This window comes from Gadus chalcogrammus, chromosome 22 (assembly GCF_026213295.1).
Source record: "Gadus chalcogrammus isolate NIFS_2021 chromosome 22, NIFS_Gcha_1.0, whole genome shotgun sequence".
Classification (NCBI taxonomy): domain Eukaryota; kingdom Metazoa; phylum Chordata; class Actinopteri; order Gadiformes; family Gadidae; genus Gadus; species Gadus chalcogrammus.
The window spans coordinates 11,481,580-11,497,763 of record NC_079433.1 but is presented as its reverse complement, the minus strand read 5'-3'; the positions used below and the strand labels follow the sequence as shown (position 1 = coordinate 11,497,763).

General features: G+C 42.5%; 3 protein-coding genes across 3 annotated transcripts; all 3 read left to right on the top strand.

Annotated features, from left to right (window-relative positions):
- Positions 1–1,417: 1,417 nt before the first annotated feature.
- Positions 1,418–5,380, top strand: mturn (maturin, neural progenitor differentiation regulator homolog (Xenopus)). Its single transcript, XM_056582950.1, has 3 exons — positions 1,418–1,955; positions 3,589–3,711; positions 5,038–5,380. Exons 1-3 carry the CDS (start codon positions 1,785–1,787, stop codon positions 5,143–5,145), a joined length of 402 nt encoding a protein of 133 aa, XP_056438925.1. The 5' UTR covers positions 1,418–1,784; the 3' UTR covers positions 5,146–5,380.
- Positions 5,381–6,946: 1,566 nt separating this feature from the next.
- Positions 6,947–13,740, top strand: LOC130375834 (E3 ubiquitin-protein ligase znrf2-like). Its single transcript, XM_056582949.1, has 4 exons — positions 6,947–7,739; positions 9,053–9,148; positions 12,482–12,587; positions 12,788–13,740. The coding sequence occupies exons 1-4, from the start codon at positions 7,406–7,408 to the stop codon at positions 12,843–12,845; spliced, it is 594 nt and encodes a 197-aa protein (XP_056438924.1). The 5' UTR covers positions 6,947–7,405; the 3' UTR covers positions 12,846–13,740.
- Positions 13,741–14,066: 326 nt separating this feature from the next.
- Positions 14,067–16,091, top strand: txnl4a (thioredoxin-like 4A). Its single transcript, XM_056582901.1, has 4 exons — positions 14,067–14,211; positions 14,432–14,610; positions 14,990–15,093; positions 15,735–16,091. The coding sequence occupies exons 2-4, from the start codon at positions 14,458–14,460 to the stop codon at positions 15,904–15,906; spliced, it is 429 nt and encodes a 142-aa protein (XP_056438876.1). The 5' UTR covers positions 14,067–14,211; positions 14,432–14,457; the 3' UTR covers positions 15,907–16,091.
- Positions 16,092–16,184: the final 93 nt, after the last annotated feature.

The following is a 16,184-nucleotide window of genomic DNA, read 5'->3' as shown; positions in this document are numbered from 1 at the left end:
ATTATCATACCATCGTACTAAATCATACAAAAATGTTCAAATGAAAGAGGCCGATTGCGTCAGTAAGTTTGACTAAAAGAGCAGAAATATATCTGACCCTGGAGAGAATAGAACAACCGCCTTCTAGATTACTAACCAGGCGTCACTACTGCTTGTACCACTGGGACAATTGCTTCTACATTTTGCACTCATATTAAGTTTTATCACTCTATAACGAAGAACTTTGTGCATAACATACCTTATTAGGCTTAATGACATTTAACAAAACAAAAAGGCTATATATAATATATAAAATACATTATTTGAATGCGCCCCAAATTACAACTAATATATCACTCTATAACGAAGAACTTTGTGTATAATATACCTTAGGCTTACTGTCATTTAACAAAACAAATAGGCTATATAATATCTAAAATATATTATTTGAATCCGCCCCAAATTACAACTAATATATTTTATTGACACTGATAGACCAACGATTTCATCATTTTAAACTGTAGGCCTACTTCAATATAAAAATATAAAAATAATATTTCCAATAAAGAGCTGTAGGAAGCTTTCGCCAGAGAGCACGGCTTTCTGGTACTTCAACTGTCGCAAAAAACCCGCTAAGTTACCTTAACATGCAAATTAACTGATAAACGACCGCCCATAGATTTTGAGCGACCATGCCAGCCAGCGACCACAGCGACTGAAAGCAGCCACACGAGCGACCTACGTCGCGACCAATGCGACCTACGACGCGACCAATGCGACCTACGTCGCGACGCACGTCGTTGGCCACTCAGAGAGCTCGGCCTTCAAAGCGGGGCGACACATTGGCACCAAAACACCATCCACGTATCCAACCATATTCCTCTGACGTTGGTGTCGGTATATGGGTCAAATAGGGTGGAAGAGTGTTCAGTGTGCACTTGCTTTCATACCTTGTGTGTTAAAGTATAGCGGATGGCATTGTTAGCACAGCTGATGATGTTTTCAATAGTGGATGTGCAAGTTTAGTAACTTCAACTAGGATTGAGGACATGGCACGGGTAAGGAGAAGTCAACACAAGTGGACGGGGGTAGGACGCCATCGTGTGGAATTCCACATGAGTGCGGGACGACAATAAGTTATTCTTCCAAAACTCATTCCCGACCGATTTACGTAACGAAGTGATCTGGATCACACAACTACATCCCAAATCGTGACCAGCTTTCCATCTCAAGTTTGTCTTAATTTTTGCTTCAGATTAAATTACACTGTTGTATAGGCCACTTGTATGGGGTCAAGGCATGCCTTATTTTTTTTACCCCCGTTAATACAAAAATAAAATAACAATCGATTGTGTGTTGAATGAGGTTTCAACAAACTATACTGCAGTTATAAACGCCAGGGTTGAAGTTGCGGACATCGTTGTGTTGGAATTGGATGTCGGCCTAACTTGGTTATTCGTCATCGCGTCGCGGAGCGGACGTGAACGTTCCCGGCCGCGTGCTTCTGTGCGACCGAACGGCTGAGCTCATCACGGACACAAACCGGATCGGGGGTTTGACAACGGGGGTTTGATCAAAACTGATAACCCGGTAGGTTATTAGCGATGCGCAAATAGTCCATCTGCATGCCTTTTTTTTTTTTTTTTTACACCGTGCAGGCGATGCTGTAGCTAATGCGGTAGGAGGAGGAGGAGGCACTGTCAACGGTTGTTTGTAAAGGCTTGAGCATCACCGAGAGGGCAGCGGGAGATAACACCGGAGACGCGGACCCCACAGCACGGCAGCGCGAGGCTAAACGGAGGAGGATGGAGTTTAAGCAGTTGGTGGAGGCGGCGGAGAAATGGTGCTCGAGTAACCCTTTCGACCTCATCTTCGCGGAGGAGGACGACGAAAGGCGGTTGGACTTTTACGCAGAGCCGGGGATCTCCTTCTACGTGCTCTGCCCCGATAATTTGACTGGTGGCACCGACAATTTCGTAAGTGTCATGCAGGGCCTATGCGTACGGGGATGTGCATGCGCGTGTTTGGGTTTGTGTGTGTCTGTGTGTGTGGCCGTGTGTGCACGCGCATGTTGGCGGGCTTGGGGGGAGCGTCCCGGGTTCCAGCTGGGAATGGTGCCGCACGAGGGTGCGTCAGTGTGCGCTTGGCAGGAGGGGAGGTGATGTCATCGCAGTGTGGAGCGCCCTCTTATACTTCCTGAAAACATCTCCTTATATCAACAGCAGTAGCCTGCTTGGTGGTTGCAGCCTCCAGCCACAGGCCTCGTGTTATTATACCAACCCCGATTTGCCGGAGCTGTCATCATTCCGACCCCCTCTTTATACCACGACCTGGAGGATGATGCCAAACCTCACCTGTGTTGAGACTCTCTCTCCCTCTCCCTCTCCCTCTCCCTCCCTCCCTCCCTCCCTCCCTCCCTCCCCCTCTCTCTCTCCATCTCTCTCCCTCCCTCCCTCCCTCTCTCTCCTCTCTCTCCTCTCTCTCTCTCTCTCTCTCTCTCTCTCTCTCTCTCTCTCTCTCTCTCTCTCTCTCTCTCTCTCTCTCTCTCTCTCTCTCTCTCTCTCTCTCTCTCTCTCTCTCTCTCTCTCTCTAACTCGCCCTCTCTCGCACAGACACACTCGCACACCCTTTCAACCGTTGAGGTCCCCCAGGGACAGAGACTCTGGTTCCGCAGGAGTCAGAAGATGCACTAACCTATGATCGATCAATACTGAAATCATCCCTCTCTCTCCCACCACTCTCCCTCCACTCTCTCTCCACCCTATCTCTCCACCTGTCTTTCTGTTTGTATCTCTCTCTTCAACTCACTCTCAGATAGACCCACACACCCGCATGAACACGCTCATGCACACGCACACACAATCAAAACGCAAACTGTTTCTTGCGTAATATAGTCCGACCAATGTCTGTTTGATGAGTTCATAATGCTACCGGTCTATTTATATTTCTGAAGAGTCAGAGGGCAATGGCATGCTTGCCTTTCTTTATCACAAAACAACCACAATATAATTGCATGTGTCACACCTCTTTGTCTACACAAACCTGGCCTGACGCCTATTGCTGAAAAACTAGCCCTTCTCTCTCTGCACTACTGCCTATGCATGTGCTTTCTTCCTTCACTTTTAATAATATATGGATTACAATACAGTAGGTTGTCAGAATACCTTACACGCAGTTATAAAAAGGTTGCAGGTTATTCTATATTGATTGTTTGTGTGTGTGTGTGTGTGTGTGTGTGTGTGTGTGTGTGTGTGTGTGTGTGTGTGTGTGTGTGTGTGTGTGTGTGTGTGTGTGTGTGTGTGTGTGTGTGTGTGTGTCTGTGTGTGTGTGTGTGTGTGTGTGTGTGTGTTTTTGTGTGTGCGTGTTTGTGTGGCTGTGTTTGTGTTGGGGTGCATGTGTGTGTGTGTATGTTTGTCTGTTTTGTATTGTGTGTGTGTGTGTCTGTCTATCTGTCTGTGTTTGGGTGTGTGTGTCTCTGTGTGTCTGTGTGTCTGTGTGTGTGTGTGTGTGTGTGTGTGTGTGTGTGTGTGTGTGTGTGTGTGTGTGTGTGTGTGTGTGTGTGTGTGTGTGTGTGTGTGTGTGTGTGTGTGTGTGTGTGTGTGTGTGAAGCATGTATGGAGTGAGAGTGAGGACTGCCTTCCCTTCCTCCAGTTGGCCCAGGACTACATCTCCTCCTGTGGGAAGAAAACACTGCTGGAAGTTCTGGAAAAGGTCTTCACTTCCTTCAGACCCGTAAGCGTACACTGTCAGGACCTGTCGACACTTTATATAATGTCCTGTACTGTTATAATGTAATACTGTGCCAACACTGCCCCCTTGTGGTTTGAAAGTAGTACCCTCCATCTTGAAAGCAGGGTAAAAAATCCAGTGTAATCGTTATTTTAATAACAAGACCTCAACAGTGCTGAAGCAATGTTTCGGTGGACTGCCATTAAGAAATAAAAAATAACACTTCTGTAAACTGACCCTGTGGTTAGCGCCACCCATTGGTTTTATCTAGTGTCATCTCATTGGCTGCCATTATAACAACAAGACACTGTGTCCTTACACATTTTGTGTTGTAACAATAAGTGTAACAATAAGTGTATGCAACACATATTTTTTCTGTCTGTATTCACTTTAATTCAAAGTAATACAAAAATACACTGACGGTCACCATTCCACCTTAAAAAAGTGGACAGTAGTTAAGTTACATCATAGTTTTTCCTACATTTTAAAAGGTACGACAGACAATCTGTGCAATATGCAAACACATATATCCCTTGTGGAGTGTGGCATAAGCAGAGATCTGCAGTAGGATTTGATGACTAAAAAAGGTGCGTGGGGGTAATAATTCGAGGACACACATCCAGGCCTCGCCCTCAAATCCCCTCCGTATGTGGTTACCAACCACTCTATGTGGCCAATGTTGCCAATGTTCACACCTAGGTTATTCTAGGTTATGAACAAACCACCCAACAATGTGAAATGGCAGATCTATTGTACCTTACATTTCGAAGTAAAACAAGTTGTTGAAGTTAGGGACGGCAATATGGAGAAACCAGGGTTAAGGTACATTCAAATATATATTAGAAATGATTAGGTAACACTTGACAACAAAGGTAAAGTAATTAACCAATGCTTAACATTAGTTAATGCTATTAACAATGTTATTAACTATATTAATTAACCCTATTTAAGAATGTAAGCGTGGCATGAAAACCATAAGTAAACCTAACACCATTCGTAAATTGTTACTATACCATTATTAATGAACTTTGAAAATATCAGTTAATGCGTGTTACCCAGTTAACATATGTTATTATTCTACCCTTATTGTTAAGTATTAGAAATAATTATTAGTTGCATTAGATAATTGAATATGTGAATGATAGGCACACTTAAATCAGCTAATCAGGGTAAAGTTTTGATCAAATATCTCATCCTGAATGTCGATCTTTATGCTGTTATGCTGTTATGCTGTAGTGCCAACTTCAGCTCACACTCTCTTTTTCTCACATTAACCATCCAACTTGCATCCAAGATAGTCCTAATCATGTTATTTCCTGTGCTCCTTAGCTGTTGGGGCTCCCAGACATAGACGACGACAGTTTTGAGCATTACCACGCAGATGTGGAAGGGGAACCAGGGGCCGACCACCAGCAGATGGGAGTGAGCCAGCAGTGACGGCCCCACGAAGGGAGCCTGCAGATGGGCTGTCACCTCTGAGATAGCCCGGGACAACCCCTCTGACACGCTGGCCCCTTACACTTATCAAGTAGTTTCAAAACATTTTTTGCTGAACACAGGCAAAGAAAAACAACTGACAGACAGACGCACACATAAACACGTACACACACAGACAACACACACACACACACACACACACACACACACACACACACACACACACACACACACACACACACACACACACACACACACACACACACACACACACACACACACACACACGCACACACGTATAATGAAACCCAAACCCAAATAAAAAGCTCACATATGCAGATGATCCACTATTTCCCTGAATGTCTCAGTGGTTTTTGCTTCCAAATACAGTGCTGTTTGCACACACACTAACCCCCCACACATGCCCACACACACAAAAACACACAAACAAAAACACGCCCACACATACACACACACGCACACGCACACACACACACACACACACACACACACACACACACACACACACACACACACTGGCAAGCACACACACACACACACACACACACACACACACACACACACACACACACACACACACACACACACACACACACAGACACACTTTCCTGTCCACTACCAGGCTGCCTGGGTAGATGTCACGCACCATGCAGATCAGCTCTAATCATTCACCATCTGGTTAGCTCAAACTATACCGATACCCCACAGCCCTCGGTGGGCTGGTATGCAGAAAAACTGTCCAAATAGTGGGACGTTAATCATGTTTGCTGTGGCTTTGGTTTGAATGTACCTTCTTTTTTTGTTTGTTTGCTTGTTTATTTAGCTTTTAGAGAAACATTAAAAGCTAACAGATGAACTTAGTTGAAAATGGTGGGCCGTTGCATGTATGTTAGTTGTTTTTTTAAGGAGCCAGGAGGAGAGGGGAGAGCAGCAGAACAGGAGTGTGGTGACGATCACGTGTCACAAAAGGGAGCTGCAGAAGAAAACAAAGGAACAATCAAGGGTTCAGGGTTTTGTTTCTTAGCTAGTAGAGACGACACCCCGAGGGTCGTGACCGTTTCCTGTTTGTTTGCTGATACCATAAATGTTAAAAAATATTATTATACCATAAATATTATTATTATTATTATTATTATTATTACTATTGGTTCAGTTACACAGCAATCAAGGTTATGTAGGGTCTATACAACACATTCCTATCTCATCTACTATAAACAACTGGACGGTGACACCGCTTCTTCAGTAAAAGCACATTTTCACCACTGCCCAGAACGCACGGTGGACGGCCGGAGGGGATCCATGGAGCGGCTCACACTCCCCCTTCCCCGTCTCTCTCCCGCTCATTAATGCGGAGGTTCTCTCGATAGCTTTACAAGTCCCTACGTGCATATCCTGACCTAGGTAACATCATTGCAAGACGCAACTATTTCGTTTTCAAGTGAAGTCAAAACTTTTTATTTTATTTTCATATAATATTATTGAGGTTTGCGTGTGTCGCAACCAATGCACAGCTTCCAGTCCTTATAAGCCCCCGATCCTGAAATGTTCCAAAGGCTTTTCATCAGCCTTTTAACTTAACTTTCCCCCTGGTGTTATGTTTGCCCTCCAAATGTGGTGTTATGTTTGTTATGCAACGTCAAACGATTATCCAATAAACTTTGTGACGAGAACTTGAGTGTTTCTGTCATGTTACAGGCCACAAATACTAGGTTGAGCATCTCTGTTCATATTGCAAAACGGTACGTGATCTATTGAGATGTTTGGAGGCAGAGGGAGCAGACTCCATGTGACGTCACGTCGCCACCTGACGCACCCTCTCGAGGGGAGGGCGATCCCTGCTTTGCTTTTCTTTCCAAGCAACCGAACTACAAAAACAATTCCGAACTAGACGGCCGTTAAGTCATTTGCGATCTTCCCTTTGAATCCCTTTGAAGATGGTGAACATATTCCACCGTAGGCGTCGTTCTTGCGTCTTTATTCGCCGATTGTAGAGGACGTCCCGGTCAAAAAAATACCGTTTTGGATGATCTCTGCTCAACGAGTGCGCACTTTGCGCATATAGCGCACGCCATGCAACTTTAAGTGGTCTGAGCGAGCATGGAGCCAACTGTTGCTTATTCTTCATCGCAGATTTTGATGCGAACTCTTCTGGACGAACTGTAACAATGTCTTGTAGATAAAAAAAACTAAGAAAAACCAAACCTTGTACATTTTTAGAACTTGGGCTACTTCATACACCATGGGTGCCAAACAGAGCAATCCTGTATTTGATGGAAGAACCAGGGCATATTCAAGTTCGGACCTGCCATCTGGTAATCCGAACGCCAGCGAGGGAATCGCAGGATTTCGATACACGAACGGCCCCGACGGGCCCAGGATTCGGTACACTGTTGATGGTGGAAGTGGTGGTTCGAGTGGTGTTGGACTAGATATACCGGGCAATGGCAGGTCGGGATCACACGCACTCAATCAAAGCCTCGACGGCACGGAAGGCGAGAGCGACCTGCCCGCTGGGGGGCATCGGCTGCTCATAGGGTCCCTGCCGGCTCACCTGTCTCCTCGCATGCTAGGAGGTAAGATAGAGAAAATATAACCCTACGTCAACATTGAATGATAAAATATTCTCATTTACAATTGCAATTCCACATGTTGCACAGCAACATATCAACGATCGTGAGGGGGACATATTGTAGCCTATTAATAACCAACATGTTAGGCCTACATTGTTGTTTTTTTTCCCTCTGATTTTAAACAAAGAATCCCTTTCTTTCCATCTCGTGTCTCTGAAAGGTGTCATGTTTATAAGCGTTGCCGAGAAGGAGTACAAAATAACTATGTAGGTCAACAGATAAGAGCTTCCTTCTCGTCGTTGCACGTTTGACGCCATGCCTCAAAACACAGAGTAACTGCCTTCAGTCTGAGCCAGCAGCAAAAAAAAACAACTTCCCCAATCCCCGACTGCACGTTGCTCAATAGTTGAGGCACAAGCTGTTTCTCAACCCAAAAACACAGAAACAAAAAAAACCACACACAAACAGAAGAGGAGGTGACGCTGTTGCAAAAAGCGAGGGGGCACATGACCTGACACCATATGCCCCAGTTATTCAACGCATTAGTCGATAAGTCGACTGAAATATGAATGCGAAGCTAGATTTGTTCTAACATGTATGCGGTTGGCAGGTCCTAGTCATAATATATGCTTCGGTACAAAAACAAAACCACATGTTTTTTATTATCGTGAGCTCTCGTAAACTACATGTTTCCTCGTTCCCTCTGTCGTTTATAGCAGAATTGCTATTTGTATAAATTATTATACATACAGCTTTCCAGACCAGGAAGTCTTATGATCGTACATTTATGACCTCATTGCTGGTAAACAATTGTCTGTTATGCTCTTGTAAATTATTGCAGAGGGTGTGTGTGTGTGTGTGTGTGTGTGTGTGTGTGTGTGTGTGTGTGTGTGTGTGTGTGTGTGTGTGTGTGTGTGTGTGTGTGTGTGTGTGTGAGAGAGAGAGAGAGAGAGAGAGAGAGAGAGAGAGAGAGAGAGAGAGAGAGAGAGAGAGAGAGAGAGAGAGAGAGAGAGAGAGAGAGAGAGAGAGAGAGAGAGAGAGAGAGAGAGAGAGAGAGAGAGAGAGAGAGAGAGAGAGAGAGAGAGAGAGAGAGAAAATAGGGACACAGCCGACAGTGTCACATTACATATAACATGGTTTATCTCAATTGCGACTTGGCTGGTCATGTCCTAATAATCTTTTCTCAGATGACACACACACACACACACACACACACACACACACACACACACACACACAGCTGAGTCACAGGGTCTGGCTGAAGAGAGAGCACTTCATATCTATTTGTCCTGTTTGTCCATTTATCTTGCCCCCAGGCTTCCACTGTCCCGTGTGTTCCAAGTATGTGGCGTCTGAGGAGATGGAGAAACACCTGCTCAGCTGTTTCAGCAAAACTCGCCTGGCCTACAACAGTAAGCAAAATACAGGGAATAGTCAACTACCAGCTTGATACAGACGGTCCTATTTAGTGGTTTTTGAAGTAGTGGAAACCAAAAATGGAGGCCAGCCATACAAACACTACTGTCCTCTTACTGACCCCAGTCTACATGGGTAGACTGGGCCGTAGGGCTGAACGATTTCAGGAAAAGATCGAATTGCGATTTTTCTGGCAGATATTGTGATTTCGATTTTCGTCACGATTTTCTTCAGTGCAAGCTTCAGTGCAATATTCACAATGTACAGTAATATTTACAAACATGACATCATACCATTAAAACATTACGTGCCATTACTCTAATGTAAGAATGAAAACTAAAGTTAAGAATTGATTTTAAATGTATTTATTAAGAAACATGCATGTAAACTAAAGTCCTTGACCAACTGCAGTTGTTACAAATTAACTAAAAGAGCCATCTTTGACTGTCTTAACTTAGAAAAGTACTACTACTTTTTAGTTGTTTTTTTAAGACAGTCAAAGATGGCTCTTTTAGTTAATTCGTGCATTAGAGTATAACAACAAAGGGAGACGTCGGAGAACCCAACGCAGTCTATTCATAATATTGTAATGACCACGGAAGAGGCAGTGAATGAAGTATTGAATAGACAGAGATTTATTAGATAGGCCTACCTAATAAACCGTTGGAACACACAAGACCGGAAACATAGCAACGCCGGTAAACAAACCCCGAGAAGCCCAATCCCTATGAGAGCTCCCCGCGCTACGGCCATCCGGAGGCGCACAGAGCTTTTGGCCGTGATATTATGCATACAAATATTATATTACATACTATTATATTATATATAGAGCTCCGGGAGTCGCAAACGGCAACATTCACTTTCTCCTCCATGCTGCAGTTCACCCCGGACTGAACTGCAAACTCTGACCCATGCGTACACATGGTTTGGAGGAAAAGGAGAATTGGCGACACAGATGGTGTGGTGGTGAACTGAAGTCAGACAGAAGAATTGTAGAGTGAGAAGAACGATTATGTTTAATCATCGCCCTTGATAAATTTAATTTCAACCCGTATCATGCGTTAAATCTATGTAATCAGAATAATTTAAGTCAACTGTGTTATTTCTCAGTTATAACTCCAGAAACATCTCCTTAGAATATAAATAAATAAAAATTCTCTATATTTAATCCCGTCACTCCATACTGTCCACTGACGGCGCGACTGCATGATATAAGCATCTGTCCAACATGTGTCGATAACATAATATTTTTATGTGACACTGTAAACACATAATCAAATGTCAATAAAATCCCAAGTGTGGTAAAAAACCAAGCCACACTCCTCATCACAACCGTTGTCCGTTACTCTTGATGCTTTTCATGACAAATCAGGCATTAAAAAGGGGTTATGTTCAAGAACATTTTACGTGGGTGATTACAAACTGATTATCCAAGGTGTTCTCGGTCAGTCTTATTACCGTAACCCTATAAATACAGAGGTGAGCACCGTGGTAATGCTGTACCATATGGCACTTCTGGCGGACCATGCAAATGGCAGGATTCGGAGGGAGAGGGTCTTTAGGGACCATAACGATTTATTGGTAGGCTACATTAAAATATGTACCTTTATGTCAGACCACTTCTTTTTTAATTCTGGGACTGTGCGCTCCGTGCTACTGACAGAGTTCACTGCTGCAGCAACATGTTGCCACTCACTCTGCTTTTTGTTGTTGGCGATCCCAATCCCGTGACCGCCGATCAAAACTACTTTTCGGGCCTCCATCTCACCCACCCCAAGTGTCTCCACTTCAACCTCCGTGAAATTTCGCTTTTTTGCTTTTCTCAGTCCTTCTGCCATTGTTTCCGACAAGACATAATACTTGCATCTGAGTCTGTTTTATATGCAGATCGCATTCATGAGGTCATTTGCATTGACCATTTATGGTTAAAAAGGGGCGTGTACAGGGCGGAACGTGAAGCTGATTCAGCTGTGCACACTTGTAGGCACTCTGTGATTTATAAAGAAAAGATTGCGTATGGTGTGCGTACGCAGGGTTTTATAATCTGAATATTTGTTGGCGCAGGCAAAACTTGGCTTTTGGGCGTACGTACACTTTTAGTAACGATCCCACGCACAGTTTTATAAACATGACCCCTGTTCACCCTATCACAAATGATGAAAAAGCGTGGCAAGCCACTTAGCAAAAATGTGCGTTTGACAACAACGCACGGGCCGCACTAACACTAAACTTTGATGTCAAGTAGGGGGCCGCAAAATATCATCCCACGGGCCTCAATTGACCCCGGGCCGCGAGTTTGAGACCCCTGGTCTATATTGTTGCCTGTTTGTGAGATGAAGGCCTGTGAACTCAACAACCTGTAACAACACAATTCATCATTGAACAAATGTTCTATGTATTGTAAATTGCATTGTGTTTTTACAGGTTGTCTTGGTACCCGAACGTGTGTTGCCCTTTAAAGAAGAATATGGGCTAAACCACGTTCAGGCCGGTACAGAACGTCTGATACGATGAACAATACATTCCAATATGTTTTAGTATTGTTTCTATTATTATTTTATTTTTTATTATTAATTGGTTACACACGTTGTGTCAGGGTTTCCCCAATCCCCTCCAGGTCCGCTGTTTTCCTGCGTTACCCAGAACACCCCAGAACCCAGGGGTACTTGAGAACCCCTAAGTTGTTGTGATATGGGCATTACATTGTTATCTGATACTTATGGGGGATGCTACAACGTGTTGAGGAGACACTGTATTTAATAACATCATATACGTGGGACATATACGTGTCCCACATACATCATGTTGTAAAGACCTGCACAGTACATGCACACAAATAAAGCGACAAAAAAATAACTGTTTTGTTTCTGGGTCTCTGGTTCTCCTTAGCAAGACAAAGGAGAACGGAATAGTTTTTTCTGCTCTTAAATATGACCCTGCTGTGGCTCTACAAGCTATTGTGCTTTGTGAGTTTGTCTAGTGTATATATCCTTAAACTGCCAAAGGTCTATGTGTCTTTTGTAATTATCGTATCCTGACCTTGACTTTCTGGTTTGTTTTTCTTGCTTCTCCTTTTTCTTCAGTGCGTCTCTTTTGCAAGGCATCACATGACTGAAGTAGGCTATTTGTTGTCCTTTATATGATGCCTTGTCTTCTTTTGTGAATGTAGCATACTGGTGTCCCTATATAAATATATGATATCCCTTTAGAGGTCAGGTTCAAACATATATGTGGATGCTTTTTGATGCCTAGCTCAAAGATGTGCAACGTCTCAGTTCACCAAACCCAGCTTTAACGTCAATTTTTTTTGTATCTGTTGTGTTCCTCAGAGGACATTCTGTCCAAGGACTCGGGGGAATGTACCATTTGTTTAGAGGAACTGGATCAGGGGGACACTATTGCAAGGCTGCCTTGTCTCTGCATCTACCACAAAGGGTAACGCATGCACACACACACACACACACACACACACACACACACACACACACACACACACACACACACACACACACACACACACACACACACACACACACACACACACACACACACACACACACGACATGACACATGACCGCTATGACATTAGAGAGCCAGATATGCTAACGCTACGCTCTATTTTCTCATCCTCTCAGTTGTATAGATGAATGGTTCGAGGTGAACCGCTCGTGTCCAGAGCACCCGTTTGAATAGCGGCCGCCGCAGTTTGGAGGCCGCTTGCATGTCTCCTGGAAACCCCTATCGTCACCTTTTACCTTGGTTTCCATGCCAACCAAATGCTGAACACCCTTCAGGGACAGAGCCATAAGCAGCCTACAAGATCTTTCATGAACAAGCACCTCACGGGACAGCAATGGACCGGGCAGTGATGGTGCCGGTTGATCGATCGGAGGACCCCCTTTTTGATTTGATTCTAGTGATAGAGACTATGTGGTCCACACTACCGATTATTTTGGTTGGATCCGTTGGCCTGTGAAGATAATCATTCATGTTCTCAGTGTCCTCTCTGCCTACTCCCTAATGACCTCAAACAACCTGTAATCCAATTGGATTCGCTGGTGGGACGTCCGACTGGAGGTTGAAATGCACAACTGAATGTTTCTAAGTTTCTAATGTAACTGAAATGTTTCTGCCCGTATCTTGATTATTTTGTTTTTTTCAGAATACTTGATGAAAAGATTGATGGTGGGAAAGAGATTTAGCTTTAAGGGAACAATTTCTGAGTTTTTCCAAGTCTCCCTCTTCGTAAAGCCAAAATAATACCAGGGTTGTAGTCCCAAGTATTCAGAATTGGGACAAGAAAAGCTTTGACTTATCAGAACCACAGTAATATGAATCGAAGCTCAGTAGTGAGATTGCCTTTAAGCCTGTGAGCTATAACTGATGATTGCTGATTCATGCTCCGAGGAGTGCCGTAAAATGCTGCTATGTCATCGGTAGGCCGATCTACCGGAAACCTTTTACCTGAGGCCTATGTCTAGTTCATTGTAGCCTATGTTTATATTTTATTAATTTGCACAAAAATAATTAAACATTACAAGTCTCTGTGTGAAAGTGTGCTGACTACGTCTGATCTTCTCTTATCAGTTATATATATATATATATATATGTGTATATATATGTATATATATATATATATATATATATATATATATACATACATATATATATATATATATGTATACATACATATATATATATATATATATACATACATATATATATATATATATATGTATACATATATATGTATATATATGTATATATATATATATATGTATATATATATATATATATATATGTATATGTGTGTATATATATATATATATATATATATATAATACAATTATTATATTTTTTGAGTTGGGTGTGAACAACCAATAAAAATAAAAGAAGAAGAAGACGTCGTGACGCAAGGCAACGTGTCTAACCTACGTATTACGTATACAAAAGGCTAGCTTCCCAATTGAAGCTAACCCTAGTTACTGGCTAGTCTACGATTTGCAATTTACTGTATACAAGTCTCTTTTTACTGGGATATTCGTGCATTTTTTTTGTGGTATGTATTTAAGTATATATACATTTACCCGATTACCATAAACGTGAATTAGTTTGATCAATATAGTCTCCAATAATGAAATGGGGCGCATAACTTAGCCGACTAGCACGTACCTACTAGCAATTCAGCTAATGGATAGGATAGTCATTTCACGTTGGCCTATAGTTAGTCAATGAAATCCTGATATTGTTTGATTTGATGCATGTTATGTTTCCTTTAGAGGCTCGTCGACACTGAAAACGCATCATGTCGTACATGCTCCCGCATCTCCACAATGGCTGGCAGGTCGACCAGGCGATCCTCTCTGAAGAGGACCGGGTGTTGGTGATCCGTTTTGGTCACGATTGGGATCCCACATGCATGAAAATGGACGAAGTTCTGTACAGCATTGCCGAGAAGGTTTGTTGATCCCAACTCTCTTTACATGAGACACAATTCACTTTTGAGGTTAGGTCAACACTATTTATGTAAACGACCCCTCTTCAGTTCTGCTCAAACTGCAGCGGACTCTTGCTTTTGCGTTGAAGTTAGTTTACAATTTGCATTGCAAAAGCGATTATTCATAATTTTCTGATAATTTATTCGATTAAACGTTGTATATAAACGGCAAGGCGAATGGTAAGGAGTTTGGGACATAAAAGTACTTTATTTTTATTTACCTATAGTGTGAAAATTACTACATTTACAACCGTTTCACCATTTAGAAAATTATAATATTAAATAATCTGATCAGTCTAGAAAGTAATCCTAATGCATTTTATGACCAATTCATTCCCAGGTTAAGAACTTTGCAGTGATTTACTTGGTGGACATCACAGAGGTGCCCGACTTCAACAAGATGTACGAGTTGTACGACCCGTGCACGGTCATGTTCTTCTTCAGGTAAGGCTATAAAGCGTCCCAATGAGGGTCAGATGAAGTTGCAAAGTGTTGACTCAGCTGAAGCGTAAAGAGTGCAATATCAGCCGAAAGCTAATGGGATCGATCTCTAATGCCCACAGCCTACCTGTAGGTATCCTTGAGCATGACGCTAACCCCTACCTGCTACTTAATTATGTTTCGGAATTTACTGCTATTAAACTGAATGCTACTACCGGACATAAAGGCAGAGCAATTTGTTAATTGACATTTGACTGACCAATCGAAGCATATGAAGGTATTGTAAATTAGGTGCACATAATATAGGTATATATAATCACAGCGCTTTGTTTATATCCCCTGGTCTTGCAACATGGCTTGTAAGTCCGAAAGCATCATGGGATGTTTTTTTGGTGGTACGCCTTAATCAATGTTAATATCCAGTAACCTAGGTTTATAACAAAGATTTTCTTTTGCTATGTCTCGCATGAGAAAGGCAGTTGCAGTTCCAAACACATCAATATCTCCCAATAATGACAAATCATCTCACAATTAATAACAAACGATTGCTATCCTACCAAATTGAGTCATTGTGATGTGTCGTCGCACTGTTTTTTGTGAAATTACCTCATACGGATCTTAAAGTTTATGTTTGTTATGTGTAGGAACAAGCACATCATGATTGATTTGGGCACGGGCAACAACAACAAGATCAACTGGACCATGGAGGACAAGCAGGAGATGATAGACATTGTCGAGACCGTGTACAGGGGAGCGAGAAAAGGAAGAGGTCTTGTAGTTTCACCAAAGGACTACTCTACAAAATACAGATATTGATTGTTTTGTTTTGGATTTTATCATGGACTTTATTTGTGTTTCCTTGTTGAATTTTTTGGGACAAAAGACTACATGTAAGAATTTGTTTTGCATCTATGCAGTTTGTCAGTTACCCCAACACCTCCATCGCAACAAATTAAAGCAGGCCAATATTCTTATTCTGTGAATAAACATTCGGCATGTGATCTTGGTTTTGGAACATAATAAATGCTGTTTCTTTGTACATTGCAGCATGCAAATTCATTTGAGTTTACAAATAAACAGGTTGATCTTTTTAA

Excerpts from the sequence above, each read along its gene's own strand:
- mturn (XM_056582950.1), top strand. The coding sequence starts at position 1,785 with ATGGAGTTTAAGCAGTTGGTGGAGGCGGCGGAGAAATGGTGCTCGAGT. Across the intron at positions 1,956-3,588 it reads CTGGTGGCACCGACAATTTC|CATGTATGGAGTGAGAGTGA; the intron begins GTAAGTGTCATG and ends GTGTGTGTGAAG. Across the intron at positions 3,712-5,037 it reads TCTTCACTTCCTTCAGACCC|CTGTTGGGGCTCCCAGACAT; the intron begins GTAAGCGTACAC and ends TGTGCTCCTTAG.
- LOC130375834 (XM_056582949.1), top strand. The coding sequence starts at position 7,406 with ATGGGTGCCAAACAGAGCAATCCTGTATTTGATGGAAGAACCAGGGCA. Across the intron at positions 7,740-9,052 it reads GTCTCCTCGCATGCTAGGAG|GCTTCCACTGTCCCGTGTGT; the intron begins GTAAGATAGAGA and ends TCTTGCCCCCAG. Across the intron at positions 12,588-12,787 it reads CTCTGCATCTACCACAAAGG|TTGTATAGATGAATGGTTCG; the intron begins GTAACGCATGCA and ends TCATCCTCTCAG.
- txnl4a (XM_056582901.1), top strand. The coding sequence starts at position 14,458 with ATGTCGTACATGCTCCCGCATCTCCACAATGGCTGGCAGGTCGACCAG. Across the intron at positions 14,611-14,989 it reads TGTACAGCATTGCCGAGAAG|GTTAAGAACTTTGCAGTGAT; the intron begins GTTTGTTGATCC and ends ATTCATTCCCAG. Across the intron at positions 15,094-15,734 it reads ACGGTCATGTTCTTCTTCAG|GAACAAGCACATCATGATTG; the intron begins GTAAGGCTATAA and ends TGTTATGTGTAG.